At 42.9% G+C, this 19,043-nt stretch overlaps 1 protein-coding gene across 1 annotated transcript in view; it reads right to left on the bottom strand.

The window, feature by feature from the left end:
- Positions 1-442: 442 nt before the first annotated feature.
- The window catches only part of LOC139468422 (uncharacterized), a 31,041-nt gene continuing 12,440 nt past the window's right edge, over positions 443-19,043 (bottom strand). The window contains exons 6-23 of the mRNA XM_071250379.1: positions 18,302-18,433; positions 16,773-17,060; positions 15,162-15,380; positions 13,952-14,095; positions 13,307-13,423; positions 10,582-10,731; positions 9,652-9,771; positions 8,230-8,346; positions 7,271-7,399; positions 6,767-6,880; positions 6,076-6,192; positions 5,270-5,377; positions 4,717-4,830; positions 4,232-4,345; positions 2,923-3,042; positions 1,946-2,074; positions 1,421-1,543; positions 443-734 (exon numbers count right to left, since the gene is read on the bottom strand). Coding sequence (XP_071106480.1) covers positions 592-734; positions 1,421-1,543; positions 1,946-2,074; positions 2,923-3,042; positions 4,232-4,345; positions 4,717-4,830; positions 5,270-5,377; positions 6,076-6,192; positions 6,767-6,880; positions 7,271-7,399; positions 8,230-8,346; positions 9,652-9,771; positions 10,582-10,731; positions 13,307-13,423; positions 13,952-14,095; positions 15,162-15,380; positions 16,773-17,060; positions 18,302-18,433 — 2,498 coding nt within the window. The 3' untranslated portion in view covers positions 443-591. The remainder of the gene's footprint in view (positions 735-1,420; positions 1,544-1,945; positions 2,075-2,922; positions 3,043-4,231; positions 4,346-4,716; positions 4,831-5,269; positions 5,378-6,075; positions 6,193-6,766; positions 6,881-7,270; positions 7,400-8,229; positions 8,347-9,651; positions 9,772-10,581; positions 10,732-13,306; positions 13,424-13,951; positions 14,096-15,161; positions 15,381-16,772; positions 17,061-18,301; positions 18,434-19,043) is intronic.

Here is a 19,043-nt window from a genome sequence, read left to right as displayed (position 1 = left end):
GGTACGTTAAACTTCGTGGTACCGTTATATTCAAGAAAACATTAAATTCGACATGTATTTAGATACCAGGAGTGAGTGAGTGAGTTTAGTTTAACGCCGCTTTTAACAGTATTCCAGTTATATCGCGGCGTGTCAGCTTAATGTGGGAGGAAAGCCCGAAGTGATGCATGTCTCAGACGTTTAGCACTTCTGTGAAACCCACGAACACGTGTATGGTGCTGACAAACCTAGAAACATAATCGGGATGAACCGGGATTCGAACCCACAATCATAGGTTTCTGGCGTGCCCAAGGGACGCAACTCTGCACAGCAAATCGCGGCGCCTTAGACGACTGGGCCACCCGTGCCCCCATACCAGGAGTGAAAATAACACCGTGCAATAACAACACTGACAACAACTGGAATGAGCTACTTCATCAACAGAACTATATTATTTCTTCTCAGCATCGGTTTTATTAACTGTCAAATTTAGTTCACTTTCAAATATACATCGTCATTCGCTAAACCAGAATATAACCAAATCCTCAAACTATGACAATTAAAATCTGAAAGAAACTCAGAGTGACCTTTGATAACACATCTGTCATGATCTTAACATTTGATGTCTCGGATCTTTATTTGGTTGCCTTTCAATAAACACGTTGCTGAACAGGTGCGGCCCTTGTATACCATCTTATAATGCTTGGTCTCCCCGTCCTTGACCGTCAAACATTCGTTGTCCTTGGTCTTGCACACTGAAACATGTATGACAGATCACTGCAGTTGATACTCAGTCTGGATGATATATACTCAAGTCAAAAGAAACTAGTGTCATCACAGATTGAATAAGTGTAAGTTGGTCTCAACGCCGCCTTGTATAGCATTTCAGTTATATCACAGCGTGTCAGCTTCTAGTCTCAGTCCCAGACCTGAGAGAATACAACTCAAGCCTGGAATGATTTGGCAAATCGAGTAAGGATTGTCCTGGGCTCCATTTGGATTTCTTTTTAATTTTGTAGATATATATTTTTAAATAAAATACAGTAAACAACGGTTATAACGAACACGCATATAACGAACTGACCGATATAAGAAACTTATTTTTTAGTCCCGGCCATTTATTGTATATATGCTGTATATATGCTTACAACGAACTACGGCTATAACGAACCAAAATTAGTGGTCCCTTTTAGTTCGTTATAACCGTAGCTTACTGTAAGTTTGTTTCTGGGACTAAATGTCAGTCAAGTCAGCTTGATGTGGACGTGATAAAGTCTCCACGTTTACCGCTTTGGTGAAACCCACGAGCATGGGTATGGTGCTGACAAACCTAGAAATATAATCGGGGCGAGCCGGGATTCGAACATATAGTCATAGGTTTCTGGCATGCCCAAAATGAACGTGATCAACGTGAGAACATATGAGAAGAAAGCCAACTCACGAATGCCCACACGGTCGTATATCTTCCCGTAGTGACACATAGACTTGTAGCAGTAGTAGGGACTGGCGGTCTTGTCCCAACTCCCTTCTCCCTGGCCAATGCACTTCCCGTCCTTCTCGCAGCCTGCCCCCAGAAACCAACAGAGGTACCGCTTTGAATATCATTTCAGTTTATCATATGTGTCAGATCGAAGTGACGTTTAACCCTTGGATAAAAAGAGTGTTCTTAAGTAGTTTGTTGACAGACCAAGGTTCATAATCGAGGCGAATTGTTATTTTCGAAACCACGACCAGCGGATCCCGGAACAAATAAGGGACGTAAGTCTATGCTCAATTCAAAATATTTTAGATGGGATTTTTTCTCTCCCAAATACGCATTTAATCAATCCTACATGGCAAATGGTTTCTTATGTTAGAAAATTGGTAAATTAGACAAGCCATGCATATCGTTCCGTTTTTGTCTAAATCAATCTGAACACAGTCACTTTTCTTTGAGTACATAAATATTCGATGACGCGGATTTGACCTTTAGATGTACTGATGACCAGTCCAGACGAAGGGTCATCCTTCTTCTTGTATTGGCACGTCGCAGTGCCACAGTTGTCGGTGGACATAGGCTTGCCTAACTTGTAGCACTTGTTGTTATAATTGCAATCTAAAAAAACACATTCATTAATGTTAGTATCCAACATAAAAAAAAGTGTCGAACGGTTTCATGTCAGTAAGGTTGCGCCATGTTGACATACTATGTGATGTACGGCTATCTTTAAGCTGAGACAGCCTCCGTGGTCTAGTGGTAAAACCTCCGCCCGGAGAGCGGAAGGTCCGGGGTTCGATCATACCAAAAGACGTTGAAAAGATTTACTTGTTGTTACCCTGTCTGGCGCTCGGGAGGGTCATGTGGTTCCAGATTAATTTCTTACCCAAGTCTTCATTAAACCAGTTTGGTTTTACACAAATTTACCCAGCCACAGATAACCTTTTTTCAAACTGTTGCAGGAGTGATGACTAAATTGACAAAAGCAAATTTAACAAAAGTTACATAAAAAACAAACTTGGCATTCTTTCTTTTGACCCTCATTTTACAAACGTAATTGCTCAACCTACTTCTAAGGTGTTATTTGCCTCAAAATGTATTTCTTTTATAACCAAAAGTCCCATATTCCCCTGACGGCGTGATGACAATGAACCATTAATTCGTACATTAATATCGCCAATTCCAAATATTATATACTCAGATTGCTTTGACTGTCATTTAAACAGTCATTTTTATGCTTGATTACCATATCTTGTGAGATATGTTTAATCTTAATACAGTAAAATACGTTTATAACGAACACGCTTATAACGAGCTGACGGATATTGCGAACTTAATTTTTGGTCCCGGCCATTTGCTGTATAGATGTTGTATATATGGTTATAACGAACTACGGTTATAACGAACTAAAATTAGTGGTCCATTGAGTTCGTTATAACCGTAGTTTACTGTATAGAGTTTCCTACCCCCAGATTTGAACTTGAAGGGGTTGTTTTTCCCGTTGGGTTGACATACAAAGTCTGAGCAGCCGTGTCGCATGATATCCCCCTTCTCCAAACACTTCCCCGTATCTTTGTCTTTGCAGCCTGTAAACAAACAATCATTGAGTGAGTGAGAACGTGAGGGAGGGAGGGCGTGAGGGAGGGAGGGAGGGAGGGAGGGAGGAAAGCCAAGCGTGACGTTGGGTCAAACTCACGTGCATCGAAAGGATGCTGACTGACAAAGGATGAAAGTCGGAGCCACTTCGAGCCAAGGATCCAAATAAGAAGAAAGTGTATTTATTCAATAATGGGACATCATTTGAGAATAGACATGTTGGTTACAGTTTCACGTAAATCAAGACGCACAAAATCGGTTACAAACTTAATGTCCGGGAGATATAGGAGTGAGCGAGTGAATGTTGTTTAACGCCACTCACCGAGATTCAAGATTGAAAATCACTCTAAACTGTCTTTGCCTGACAAGCCAGTGATTGATAGTATAAGCAATGATTCGCGCCATCCAGATACGATCAGATTGGTCACACCCGATTCCTATTTCTATTTATAGCCAGGGGTGCCATGTTTTGATGACAAACATCAATGTTTATACTAATGTTGAAAAATAAGGTAACAAGTAGCATTGGGACCGAAAGAAGTTCACTTTTGTGAGAATTCAATCTTTGGGGTCGCGCGTCGTGATTTGACTGATATTGCAAAGAGCGGCGTAAAAGTCTACTCACTCACTTTGTATTCAATGTATATCTTACATATTGTTTATTAATTGCCTTGGTGAAAAATGCCTGTTATCACGAGGAAGTCTCGTGATATAGCTTGCTTTTCTTTAATTGATAATAGGGGCGGTCGGGTAGCCTAGTGGTTAAAGCGTTCGCTCGTCACACCGAAGGCCCGGGTTTGATTCCCCACATGGGTACACTGTTTGAAACCCATTTCTTGTGTCCCCTGACATGATATTGCTGGAATATTGCTGAAAGCGGCGTAAAACCATAATCAATCATTCATAATATATGATCCCTTAGTTTATTCCATGAGTATATTAAAACTTCAAAGAATTAGTATACAATATCTAACACACAGTATGGACATATCTTCCTAAAATTTTGAAAAAAACGAACATCCAAGAGGATCTCTGAAACGGGGTCGGTGAGAAAGTATAATGGTGAAAGTGTTCGCCCGTGACGCTGAAGACTTCGATTCACCATTAGGCGTTATCAAATCAAAGGTAGTCTTGTCGCTATATGTCACAGTGCAACCCAGAGAAGTACGTTCTACCTACCAACTTCTATAAGGTAGGAGTTGCAAGACGTCTTGTCCTCGCTGCACTTGTAGGTGTTGCAGTTGCGCTTGTACACGACGCCAGGGTCGATACATTTATCGTCCACCTTGCAGGCTGGCAACGTAAGACGTAATGTTGTACACAGTGAAACCACGTGAACTTAAAAGAACTTAAACTCTATATGGCATTTAAATGGACAATCATCATTAACGTCATCACAATCACCATCATCATCATCATTTTAGCATCATCATCATCGTCGTCGTCGTTATTATAATTATCACCATCATCATATCGCCATTATGCATTTATTATTATGATTATTATTATTCAATATCGTTACCTTGAACGCTTACAATGAGATACCAGATGAACGAAACAAATATCCCTAAAACATCATCTCACAAACTGGATTGCCGGAATGACGTCGTTCGGCTTAACGTATTCCCCAGCACTGACAATCTGCCACACTCTGGTCGACCTACCTAGCTGGACGTGTTGAATCACTCGATGGGTTGCGTTCACACTGCACCTGTATGTGTTGCAGCCATCTTTAAACTCCTTGTTTGGTGGATAGCATTTCTTCTGCCATGGACATTCTGAAGTGCAATAAAACATTGAAGTCAGTGGAATGCATAAGCCTTCTTCTATCAATATACATTATGGGTATGTTAATTTGCCTTTTTAGAGGGGAGACCGAATGTTGATATAAATTGTCAATGCAAGAAAATAACCATCCTAGATTTTCTGCCGGAACAGATTCCATTTAAAGGGCAAATTAGTGTGGAAATTATATGAATGGACCTCTAAAAATCAGTGATGACACCAGGTGTTCGCGAAAAGGGGAAACATGTCCTGCCATGGGGTAGCACCCACCACTCATACAATTTGCATTAAAAAGTAAGTCATGTCTTTTCAGAGGGGGGACCGGGGTCATGCTTGTCACGAGGGGCTACTAGTGCTCTCTTGGTCCGTGTTTCATAGGGGTGACCGGGAGTATGTTATGTTTTCCGTGTACAGAGTTTTTTATGTACTCACCCAGCGATCTGCTCAGCTTCCCACCCAGAGTACAGGTGTACGTTATACACTGCTTGGCATCAGTGATGTTAGACCCGACGTCGTAACACTTCTCTTTGTATGTGCAGCCTGAACAGACAGACATGAATTGCATTGGCTCATATAGAAACAAAGGACACGAACGATCCTGAATACAATCATCAGATGTACTGCAGGAAATAGATTTGTTAATAAACTGCTTGACAATTGCGTGTTCCACAAATCATTCGTTGCTTCGACAATCGGAAGTCTACTTCAAAGCAGGGGAGACATGTAGCTCTACGAGCGCGTGGATCTAAGGAAATGTCAACAGCTTTCTATCATGATGTTAACAACTCACGTCACCATTAAGTGAGTGAATGTGGTTTTACGCCGCTTTTAGCAATATTCCAGCAATATCATGGCGGGGGACACCAGAAATGGGCTTCACTCATTGTAGCCATGTCGGGAATCGAACCCGGGTCTTCGGCGTGACGAGCGAACGCTTTAACCACTAGGCTACCCGACCGCCCCCTTACACCATTAAAGATGAGCTTTTGTGAACAAAATATGTTTGAAACAAACAATAAACTATCTGTTTTAAAGAAGGTCATGGGAAAAACCGAGCCATTTATGATAAATAATATTTGTTATATTTATAAGATATTTTTATATATTTGTGAGGACCACTTAAAATGAGTTGTATGGAACGTTCCATGCAGATGTATAGGGACGTTCGACAGATGTACTCATGTCAGATCGAGAAGCACAATCTTTTATAGGTAGAGAGCCTTATGGTCTTCGAGTACCTTTGCTTTCCAGGAACAGTTTCCGTGTGCCATTTTCAAACTGGGTGCAGTTGTAAGTAGAACAGCCATGCTTCAGTTTCTCGTTGGGTGGAACACAGCCCAGGTTGGTGTTGCATCCTGACAATATGGATCATGGATATGAATACAGAACATTAGCATCCGCCATGAAATGGGAGAGTGAGTGTGTTACGTTTAATGCTGCTTTGAACAGTATTTCAGATATATCACAAGGTGTCAGCTTGATGTGGGGTGAAACCCACGAGCACGAGTCTGGTGCAGACAAACCTAGAAACAATCAAAATCAGGGCGAATCTGGGATTCGAACCATCGTAATAGGTTTCTGGCACGTCTTCAGGACGTAACTCTGCACAGTGAACTGGGGCGTCTTATATGACATAGCCAGGTGGAAGAATATCTTGGATGTGTGGATGTGGGTGTGAGTGCTGGTGTGGATGTGCATGTGGATGTGGATTTTGTTGTGAGTGTGGGTGTTGATGTGGATATTGGTGAGTATATGGGTGTGGGGTGGGTTCTGGAGTGGGTGTGAGTGTCGGTGTTGGGGTGGGGAGGTGAGAGTGGATGGGTGTTGTGGTTGTTCAGTGAGTGGTGTTGGTGATCAAACAGGGTTTATAATAAATCTATTATTCGCAGACATCTATAAGGAACAACTCTCTAGTCGTTGGTAACGTACCCGCCCACACTGGGTAGAAGCCAGGCCGGTCACCGAAGATGCACTCGTACGTACAACAGCTGGCGTTAATCCTGTCTCCCGCGTTGTAGCATTTACGCTTACTGTCAATACACCCTGAAATAGAAACAAAACAATATTATTTCTCCTACCGCATACGTCGTCACCATATTCATAACGGATGTGATGCTGGGGTAGAATTAATCCCCAGTTATGCTCTACGTGAGTCTCAATGCGGCTTAAAGGACCGGGCATAGCTTTATCATTTATCATATAATATTAACTTGTATATCGTAATAATTAACATATCAGCTGAAAGTAATATACTCAATAAAGTGTTCATACATTATACACGGGTCCATAGCTTTATTAAGAAAAACGACCGCTCAAATATATACACTCTTATAACACAACAATCAGCACACAGACATAGGTATCATGTTAAGCTCTTGTTCTTGCATGATGATTGGAACACACGAATACTCGTAACACATCTGAAAGCCTGACCTGCTTGAGTGACTTCTAGCTTCCACTTGATGGACTTCGAGGTCCTGTACTCTTTGCAGGAGTAGTGCATACAGTTCTGTGTGATGTTCGCACCCACATCGAAACACTTGCCACCTCGCGCAGAGCACCCTGCATCACGGAGAGGGATTGAGTGAGTGAGTGAGTGAGTGCGGTGTTTGTTTTGTCCTTCGTGACAAGCTTCTAACAAGTGTGGGCATCAAGAATTGGATTCTCACATTGGATACACATGGGGATCTAATAAGGGTCTTGTGTCGGCTTTGGGATGTAGGATTAAACCACAAGGCTGCCTAGACAAGCGACACTATATACAGGGTTGTAGAGACTTCTTGTGAAACACAATATCCCTTTTTTTATGAAGAACACAACGTTTCGGAGTATATACTTATTCCTTCACCTGCTGAAGGAGTAAGTATATCCTCCGAAATGTTGTTTTCCTCATAATAAAAAAGTTGACATCCATAAATTCTCTTCCTTATTTCTAAATGCTTTTTAAAGACTTGACAACATCCCTATCTGTACGAGTTTCAAAAAACAATTTGCTTTGATATCAGTCGGACCATCCTGAATGTCCAGGTGAGCCGAAATCAGATTTCGACCTTTGGTTAACAGACGTGTGTATTTTGGGGGGAGTTTAAAAACAAAATGGTATATCCCAGATAATACTGGAAAAAGATAATTGGGCTTCTGGTTTGAAAATTACACACAAAAAACAATTGTTCGGCTGTTTTTTCCGAGCAAAGTAGTTTAGTGTTGAAGAATGAATTTGCCTATAAAGCTAACAAAATTCACAGGGACGGTCCCTCAAACAATATTTGAGTTTAGCTGGAGTGTGCGTGCCAATACGAATATAATGCAGTGCCTATATACATGTAACGTACAGCAGTTCATGTCGTTATTTGTCAATAACAAAAGCATTGTCTACGATGAATCCTACTCACCTCCTTTGACGACACTGAGTCCGCAGGCAGACCTGGTTCTGTCGCAGTTGAGAGTGATGCACCCCTGGGTGACGTTCTGGCCCTGGGGGATGCAGTGCCCGTGACCATCGGAACACCCTGGAACAAACACAACCAGTCTCAGCAACAGTTTACAACAGCATGTTACAAATTGAGAGAATGTGTGAATGAGTATTGTTTTAGGCCGCTGTTATCAATATCAAAATCACTGTCGAGGGACACCAGAAACGGGCTTCACTCATTATTCCCATGTTGGGAATCGAACCCGCCTCTTCGGCGAGACGAATGAACGCTTTAACCACTAGGCTACCCCACCGCCCCTGTGTACAATGTCTGGATATAACAGGTTCTGTAGAATAGCAACTGCAACAGTTCCATAAGCAAGGTAATAGGACAAGTACAAAGACATGCATGACATTCAAAACGAGGACATGACATATCATGACAAGGACACAAAATTTTAACATAAAGGACATGGGGACCGTCTGAACAAACTGTAACAATGTTGACATCAGGGAGCGTTTCAATACAAATATCAGCAGAGCCATAAGGGGCCATCAAAACAAAGGGTAACAGTGGCGGGGATTTCAGTGACCTGGACAAATAAAAAACAAGTGACCGTCTGGTCAACAGACATAACTACATGGGGAGTTCCCCGTAACGGAACCATACCATACGACAGACGGGACTGAATTATACGTTAACACAGACCCTGACAATCTGAATCATACATACCAACAGTTTTATATAATGTCTGCTGTAGGAGTGAGTGAGTGAGTATGGCTTTACGCCGCTTTTAGCAATATTCCAGCAACATCACTGCGGGGGATACCAGAAATTTGCTTCGCCCTTGTATTCATGGAATCGAACCCGGGCTTTCGGCGTGACGAGCTAACGCTTTAACCACGAGGCTCCCCCAACGACCCTCTGCTATAGGAAACAGGGCGTCCAGTATACTAGAACCACTTTATACTAGGGCCTGAAAGATAATTGGGACCTTCTTCTCCCAAACCTTGTTGCAGCGTTGTGTACAGGCGCACTTAAACAGTCAATATTTCCATGAAATTGACATTCCGGCGTAGTGTAGGTGGTTTTCGTGACAATAACTCTAAGGCGACCAACCATGACAGTACAAGCTTGAATAATAATTTGAGCAATAAAAACTGTGGGATGTTCTCCCCAATATCGAAAAACGCCGCAATACCGAGGTCACAGCGAGAAACACATTGACTATTCTATACATGGCAGCTTGAACAATATAACACAGCGTCACCACGTATCATGCACAGGAACAATATATCACTATTTCCACCACACATTGGTTTTTTTAAAACTGAAGAGGGAGCGTCATCGAGTATCATGTTTAGAATTCCGACCAATAAAACCAGTATTGTGTATTTTTACCTGCTTTTATAACCTCAAAGCCGGCAAGTCCTGTGACCTTGTCCTCCTGGCATTGGGATTGATAACACCCTTTCACCTTGGTGTAGTTCAAGGGCACGCACTGATCCTTGTCTCGACAACCTTAAAATAAATAGAAACAACGCCGGCTTTTATGTTTGTGAAGTCAATAACAGTCAATTCTATAGCGTCCATGTTTGTTTTCTTCATTAAGCTTGTACGTCGTCATGGCCTTCTGACAAATTAACTGAGAGCGATACCGGAAAATGTACACGACATGCTAAGTGGTACATAAGAACTACGTTTTTACGAACACTCTTGTAACGAACTTAAAGGATATAACGAACTATGGGGTTTTTTTTATGTCTAAGCCATTTGCTGTGTATATGGTGTATGTATGCTTATAAGGAACGGTTATAACGAACTAAAATTAGTGGTCCCTTTGAGTTCGTTATAACCGTAGTTTACTGTATCGTTTTACAAATAAAGCAATAAGTCGTCAATTTTCAGACAGAAAAACCTTGGGAAGTATAAATGTTAATCAATTCCCGTATTGCGAGAGTGAGTGAGTGAGAGAGTATGGTTTTACGCCGCTTTTAACAATATTGCAGCAATATTGCAGCAATATCACGGCGAGGGACACCAGTAATGGGCTTCACACATTGTACCCATGTCGGGAATCGAACTCGGGTCTTCGGCGTGTCGAGCGAACACTTTAACCACTAGGCTACCCGACCGCCCCTGTACAGCGAGAGAATCAGATCAGAGTGACCATGATTATGATTCTTGATCATAAGGTTAGATTTTGGTAAACGACATTTCGAGTTCAAGATAACGTGGTTTCTTTAAAACATTCAACATCAAAAGAAACAGCTTGGGATAATTCACAGACACGCCTTTGAAACATGGGCCAGTAACACAGATACTTCATACCCAAACCCATGTCGGCGATCTCGAAGAAGGCAGTTTGCGTTTTGTTGTCGTATTTCCTGACACACAACTTCATCTTGCACGTCTCCCCGACCATGTCCGTCCACGACTCGTTCTCAAGCCGACACTTCAGGCTCACGTCGTCCATACAGCCTGCAACCACAACGACGGGGAGATATTGAACGATAGAATTTGGTATTTAGTCGAGTAGGAAATAGTTTATAGTTTGATGGCAACCGGTGATAACCTAGGTTAAATGATTTCCGTATAAGATTAACTGTCAGAATGTTAAATATCATAATGTGCTGACTGGGAGATCTACTGTGTGGCCATGTCAAGGACAAAACAGGTTTCAAGGGAAGTAAGTATGTTTGAAAAGAACATACTGTTTTATGGGAGTGCTGCCATACGGCGCTAACGGTGCGTTCTTGGTATTCACCCCTAACCATCCTAACAACCTCGCCCTCCTGGATCCTTACGTCATCCTAACACCCTCTCCATCCTCAAATTGCATCCATCCTAACACCCATAGCAATCATACACTCTCTCTCCATCCTACCCTCCTACCATCCTAACACCCATAGTAATCATACACCCTCTCCATCCTACTCTCCTACCACCCTAACACTCATAGCAATCATACACCCTCCCAATCCTACCCTCTTACCATCCTAACACCCATAGCAAGCATACACCCTCTCCATCCTACCCTCCTACCATCCTAACATCCATAGCAATCATACACCCTCTCCATCCTACTCTCCTACCACCCTAACACTCATAGCAATCATACACCCTCTCCATCCTACCCTCCTACCATCCTAACACCCATAGCAATCATACACCCTCTCCATCCTACTCTCCTACCATCCTAACATCCATAGCAATCATACACCCCCTCCATCCTACCCTTCTACCATCCTAACACCCATAGCAATCATACATCCTCTCCATCCTACACTCCCACCATCCTAACACCCATAGCAATCATACACCCTCTCCATCCTACCCTCCTACCATCCTAACACCCATGGTAATCATACACCCTCTCCATCCTACACTCCCACCATCCTAACACCCATAGCAATCATACACCCTCTCCATCCTACACTCCCACCATCCTAACATCCATAGCAATCATACACCCTCTCCATCCTACCCTTCTACCATCCTAACACCCATGGTAATCATACACCCTCTCCATCCTACCCTCCCACCATCCTAACACCCATAGCAATCATACACCCCCTCCATCCTACCCTCCTACCATCCTAACACCCATAGCAATCATACACCCTATCCATCCTACACTCCCACCATCCTAACACCCATAGCAATCATACACCCTCTCCATCCTACCCTCCTACCACCCTAACACCCATAGCAATCATACACCCTCTCCATCCTACCCTCCCACCATCCTAACACTCATAGCAATCATACACCCCCTCCATCCTACCCTCCTACCATCCTAACACCCATAGCAATCATACACCCCCTCCATCCTACCCTCCCACCATCCTAACATCAATAGCAATCATACACCCTCTCCATCCTACACTCCCACCATCCTAACATCCATAGCAATCATACACCTCTCCATCCTACACTCCCACCATCCTAACATCCATAGCAATCATACACCTCTCCATCCTACCCTCCCACCATCCTAACACCCATAGCAATCATACACCCCCTCCATCCTACCCTCCCACCATCCTAACATCCATAGCAATCATACACCCTCTCCATCCTACACTCCCACCATCCTAACATCCATAGCAATCATACACCCTCTCCATCCTACACTCCCACCATCCTAACACCCATAGCAATCATACACCCTCTCCATCCTACCCTTCTACCATCCTAACACCCATGGTAATCATACACCCTCTCCATCCTACACTCCCACCATCCTAACACCCATAGCAATCATACACCCTCTCCATCCTACCCTCCTACCATCCTAACACCCATAGCAATTATACACCATCTCCATCCTACCCTCCTACCATCCTAACACCCATAGTAATCATACACCCTCTCCATCCTACCCTCCTACCACCCTAACACCCATAGCAATCATACACCCTCTCCATCCTACCCCCCTACCACCCTAACACCCATAGCAACCATACACCCTCTCCATCCTACCCTCCCACCCATCCTAACACCCACAACAATCATACACTCTCTCGATCCTACTCTCCTACCATCCTACCCCTTCCCATTTTTCGTTTCGAGCGTTCATATATGTATAAATAATAGCATTGCTTTTGAATGTATCTATTCATTGCACGTTCGCTAAACCTCAACAAGATAATATTTGACGGAATGGCGTCCGTTTGTAAAACGATATGGGTGCTTCAAGATTCTCTTTTTTGACATTTTATGGTGGTCAGGGTACTGAAGGGAACATATTAATATATGTGAAGCAGTGATGGGAAGTTTTGTCTGACAACGTGATGGATATAAAAACCTTCTAGCGCCCTTAGGCAGCATGGTTTGTATACTCCCCAGGGAGTTGAGAATGATAACTGGCATGCGAACGGATCCACTGGTCGGGGAACAAATAAAACCGCATTTGAGAAAAAACTAGTTCCTGGATACCTGCGATATATAAATGTATGATATAATAATAATCTTAATATAAGAACATAGATTCCTTGTGACATAATCTGTGGCTATATTTCTGTGCTGTCTGACATGACAAGCCAGCCCTCACCTCCCTCCACCACCACCAGGATGTTGTGGTTGAAGACGTCCCGACACTCCTTCGTCACACACTTCTTAGTGACCCTCTCGCCGACTGCAACAACCTCCTCATCTACATCGGTGCAGCCTGGAACACACATGAACATCGATGAACATCCGTACCATAGACAGCCTCTAACTGTCATGTATCCAATATCAAACGGCCACTCGTCCTAAGTACAATGAGGGAATAGAATCTACATTTGATTGAGTATGGTTTTACGCCGCTTTTAGCAATATTCAAGCAATATCACGGCGTGGGACATCATAAATGGGCTTCACACATTGCACCCATGTCGGGAATCGAACCTAGATCTTCGGTGTGACGAGCGAACGCTTTAACCACAAGGCTACCCGACCGGCCCATCTATATTTGATTAAGAATCAAATTGTGGATGGCCGTATACATGTGTATGTGCATACAATTTGCATACCTGCCACATAATACCGCTGTTTCATTCCTTCGGATACTGTGGAACCAATATCATCTATTCTTTAAGGAAGGCCCGACGACCACAATTCTCTCAGCATTTTAATATAGGATTCATTTTGTTTGTCAGCATCAAAGGGGTGTTTTTGCCAGATTGGTAAATGTCACTGTGGTCGTGTCACCTACCGCAGCCGATGGGGCTGTAGAAGCAGGAGTTGATGAGGGTGTTGTTGTCCCCGGTCTTGATGAAGGGTAAAGATCCATTCATCTCCCGGAGGACGCCATCATTAACGTCACAGAAGCTCCAAAACTGGATCTTGTGGTTCATTCCTGAAAACAATACATGAACACAGCCTTTACCTTCCTAATAGGGGCATGGATTTTGTCCAGCTCGATGTGCACAGTTGCGTCCCTTTGAAGTGACAGGAACAAAAGGTCTGGATTCAATATCCTAATTTCCCCCTGAATTATGCTTCTTTTTTTGTCACCACCATGGTCGTTATCATGCTTTTTACCAAAGTTGTAAACTCCTACGATATACGTCGATGTAAAGTTTCCTCCCACATTAAGCTGATACGCCTATATGAAACTTACTTTTCAAAGCAGCGCTTTTCATCACTCACTGTTTAAAAGATGAACAATGTAACCTTTCCCTTTATGTCGAGCAATACTACAGCAGCTCCTGACTTTGGTGTCTACATTTATGTACAATAGAGCATGCCCTTTCTGCAATCATTTCAAGACTCATACGACTCTTGCTCAAAAGTTGTTTGATCAGGTCTTCAACATTCAAAGCTTTAGTGAAACTTTCAAAACATTTTATAGTAGACATGTGGAGGACATTTCCAAATTTGACGCATCATCTACCAAAATTCCCTATTTTCATTTGTTCGTTAAGGTTTCCATGTTTTTTTCCAAGCGAACAATTGACTTGCCTTTGCATGGATTTTTGACGGGTGCCATCGGTAAGGCAGGTTCCGCTCACCTTTTCGCCAACCCCTCTTAGCTTCACCATATGATAGTGATTCACAAAGACATGCTCATGATATAGTCGGCGGATCTTTACAATGGACTTTCAGAAGTGATTCCTTGTGAATATGGAAATGTTTATTGTCTCTATTGAATAACCATGCCAAGGTCAACCAAGGGAATGGGTTGTATATGTGAGTTTTCTGCTCATTTAACATTGCCTGTATATTTCAACTTGTCTACATTGATTTGTTATTAAAATAGCTAACATGCCTCTAGGGATATGTATGTTCAGTACACAACATTAGTAGGTTTACACGTGTCACTATCAAGAGAAGTAAAACAGACTTTACATAACTACAGCTTCAAATCACTATAAAGAAGGTATATCTACAAGAAGGTCCTAAAATAATCAAGTGACCTTTACCTCTGACTTGTTGACATTCCGACTCATTGTTAGCCATGAACAACACAAACTGGTGTTTGGCCGGCAGCACGATGGGGCGTTCGATTTCACCATCGTATCTGCAGCAGAACTCCATGCGGGTGGTAGTGCAGGTGTAGTTACCGTCGGGGAGGACCCCCACTGTGACGTTGGTGGCGTTGCATTCGTGGTTGTTCATCTCCACGAACCCCTCTTCGAAGCCTGGAATATCAGGAAACAGATCTCATCACCATTAAATTTATTCTGTACATTCTCTTTGATTTCAAAATTTTACGGCTTTCATGCTATTGCTTTTTCGTGCTGGACATCAACAACGAGTCAAACGTCGCTGGAAAGAGTGATGTCCCTTATGTGTGTCAGGCACCTATGCTCGTGAGTTCGAATACAAGATTCGCGCTCATTATGTTTGTTGGTTTATCAGCATCGTACCGTCACCAGGGTTGACTTACATCACTTTAAACTTTCTTTAAACATCAAGATGCTGATGGACCGATGCTGCTGGACAATGTGTATTCGGTTCTTGTGAGCTGCTAGTTTGTTGTTTAACGCCGAACTCAGCAATATTCCAGCTGTATGACGGCGGTCTGTAAATAATCGACTCTGGACCAGAGTCAGTGAATGATATCATGAGCATCGATCCACGCAATTGGGATCGATGACATGCATCAACCAAGTCAGCGAGTCTGACCGCCCGATCCCGTTAGTCGCCTTTTACAACAAGCATAGTCACCTTTTACGGCAAGCATGGGTTGCTGAAGACCTATTCTACCCCAGATCTTCACGGGTCTGTGAGCTACTAACTGTTATATGGCAGTGTAATGTATTGTTAAACAATGAGTGTAACTGTATTACATTGTTACTGTAAAGATTCGGTTGACAGCGATTAGTTGTCAGGAATGTAGTACGTGTTTAATGTAAGCAGTTTTGAGGAAGTTTGAATATTTAGATGCCAGTGTGATGTGTTAATTTCCGGAATAACGTGGTCTGTGATAGTGTTATAGAAACATGTAGAATGTTCTATGTTGTGACGGCACCATGTGGAAATTTCTCGTAGCTAGTTAGACTGTATTTTAGGGTCAAGATTGTGCCTCTCGTATCTCTCACACATTTCATTACATCAAGCCCAGCTTTTTTGTGAAGATCACTCATCACCCCAGATTCCCTACCCAGGCCCGTCTCGGAAGCTTGAACACCGTCGCCTCTGGGTGAATATTATGTATCACTGTATTTAACTGTCACCACTCTATCAGATACTGACCACTGCCATCATAGCATATTTTGTCATTAAATAGTTTACTATTATTCTATTGTGTACTGCCATTGTAATTGATGTAATTTGTATTGATTTGTAAACCTAGAGAATTGTTGTAAAACATTTGTTGATTGTATACCATTTGTTGTTTGTTAGTTGGTTTCACACTAAATTAATTTACGTACAGATTTCTCGGTTAACATACCGTATGAATTTAGGAATCGACACGTAACATTAAAAAATATCCCAAATACATAGCTACAAACATTGAAGTTCGTGTTTCATCTCACAAACGAACAACTCATTTGTGACTACTCCGACGTATGTGAAAGACTACCTACCATCCGGACACGTCCCGTTGAACCTGAGGATGCAGTATCGGCCAGCTTCCCAATACGTCTGGTACAGTGGGATGATGGACGGGTCGTCGACGTCGTGGTGCACGCAGAAGTGGTGGTCCAACTCGAGGGCGGTGTAGTTGCCTTTCAGGAAGAACTCCTGGGACTTGTAGTTGCAGCCGTCCCCGCACTGCTTGTACCAACTCTCACGCCAGAAGTTCTCCCCATAGTTGGGGCATCCTCCCACAGGCTCGGGCAGGGCGTAGTGACCTCGAGGCCACATCATCACATCTGAAGCATCAAGTTTAAGGTGAGATGTCAAGGGCGGATCAAACATTTATAAAACATTTTTAAGTGGTCCAAAATATCAAAATCCTCTCCTCTCAGACAATTTTACTGACTACAACATAGTATATTTGGTTTTTAAAAGGGGGGTGGGGGTCCGGATCCCCTGGACCCTGTGAGTTGGGTTTAACGCCGCTTTTAACAGTATTCCAGTTATATCACGGCGTGTCAGCTTAATGTGGGAGGAAAGCCCGACGTGATACAGGTCTTAGACGTTTACCATTTCGGTGAAACCCATGAGCACGGGTATGGTGCTGACAAACCTAGAAACATAATTGGGTTGAACCTGGACTCGAACCCACAATCATAGGTTTCTGGCGTGCCCAAGGGACGCAACTCTGCACGGCGATTTGCGGCGCCTTAGACGACGTGGCCACCCGTGTCCCCCTTCATTAAAGATCGTAATATGTTAATAATGGACAATGTTGACCTTTAATATTGTTCCCATTCCTTCACCAGCGCAATTACATCCCCTCATCTCACCCATGTCCACCCCATGGTGTATATATCATGACCAACACTACTCTCATACCTATCCCCTATACCCCATTTTCGAAAAACCTCTAAGTATGTTTTTATAATGTGTTCAACACAAAACACTCTGTTCTGATCTTTAGAAGGCTTTTTTTTTATAAACAAAACACACATTATTTGCTCGTTTTAGGTTTGAGCTATTACCATTGACATACAATCTTGTATCAGCATTGAAACATGCATGTGTATTTCACATTCGTGACCAACTCGTGTTATTCCGAGACCAACCGAATAGCGACTCGTGCGCCTCTCATCGCCATTTTAGCGACCGGGTTCCATCTTAGCGCAAACGGGCATACCTAAAACAATTGTCAACTCGTTGCGCTATGGTTCACATATATTTTCCCATATATTTTCTTTATTTCAGATGCAATTTAAAGCACATCGGGACATGCGGAATTATACAGTATGATTGAACATATTTAACTGTGTCTTGGGTATATTGTTAGATGTGGGACATATGTAAAATCAAAAATTATTTCTGAGGGATTCTTTGACGAAGAATTTTGATTCATACGCGCATTCTGATTGGTTTGTCGTATTTACGCACGTAACATTCATCGATAGGGGGACGAATCTTCTTGCAGGTTACGGAAAGGGCCGAGTGGTGACGAATGGTATAATTCACTGCACGTGTCTCTGTCAGAACGCACCATGGGAATGTGTGAGGATCCTGGCCCGCAGCTTGTCCTGCCTTTCACCGGTACACTGGTAGACTGCACACTCGTCCTGCCAGAAGCTCAGCATCGGCTTGCACGGCTTCTCCACGTCATGGGTCAGGCAGCCTGGGGGTAGAAGACAAGTCGCAAGGGGGGCATACTGGATTATACCTTCACGCATCGTCTTCTTGGTTGATAACAATTATATTCGTTTTCGAGTTTTATATATTTATAATTTTTAATATGTTCCTCTGTGTAAGAATATCCATAAAACAAATATCTTGTTTTGCGGATAGTAGTATTATGAGAGCTATATGATAGCGACCTGTAAATAATCGAATCCGGATCAGATAAGACAATTGTGAGCAATAATGCACGCAAGGGTACGTTGGCAAAAAAATCAACCAAATCTCCGAGCATGACTGTCCGATCCATTTAGTCGCATCGTACGACAAAGAGACCTCTTTCGTTTGTCTGTTTGTTTGTTTGTTTGTTTGTTTGTTGTTTAACGCCGCACTCACCAATATCCCAGCTGAGAATAATAGAGTCTGGACCAGACAATCCAGTTATTGACATCACGAGCATGGATACACGCAACTGGGATACGATGACATGCATCAACCAAGTCAGCGAGCCTGAACCCCCGATAACGTTAGCCGCCTCTTACGGCAAGCATGGGTTGCTGAAGACCTATTCCATACCTGATCTTCACGGGTCGAGACCTTGATCGACCCGG

Source organism: Haliotis cracherodii, unplaced genomic scaffold (genome assembly GCF_022045235.1).
Source record: "Haliotis cracherodii isolate W230 unplaced genomic scaffold, xgHalCrac1.p SCAF_2, whole genome shotgun sequence".
NCBI lineage: Eukaryota > Metazoa > Mollusca > Gastropoda > Lepetellida > Haliotidae > Haliotis > Haliotis cracherodii.
Note: the sequence above shows the minus strand (reverse complement) of the source record. Positions and strands in the feature narration are given on the sequence as shown.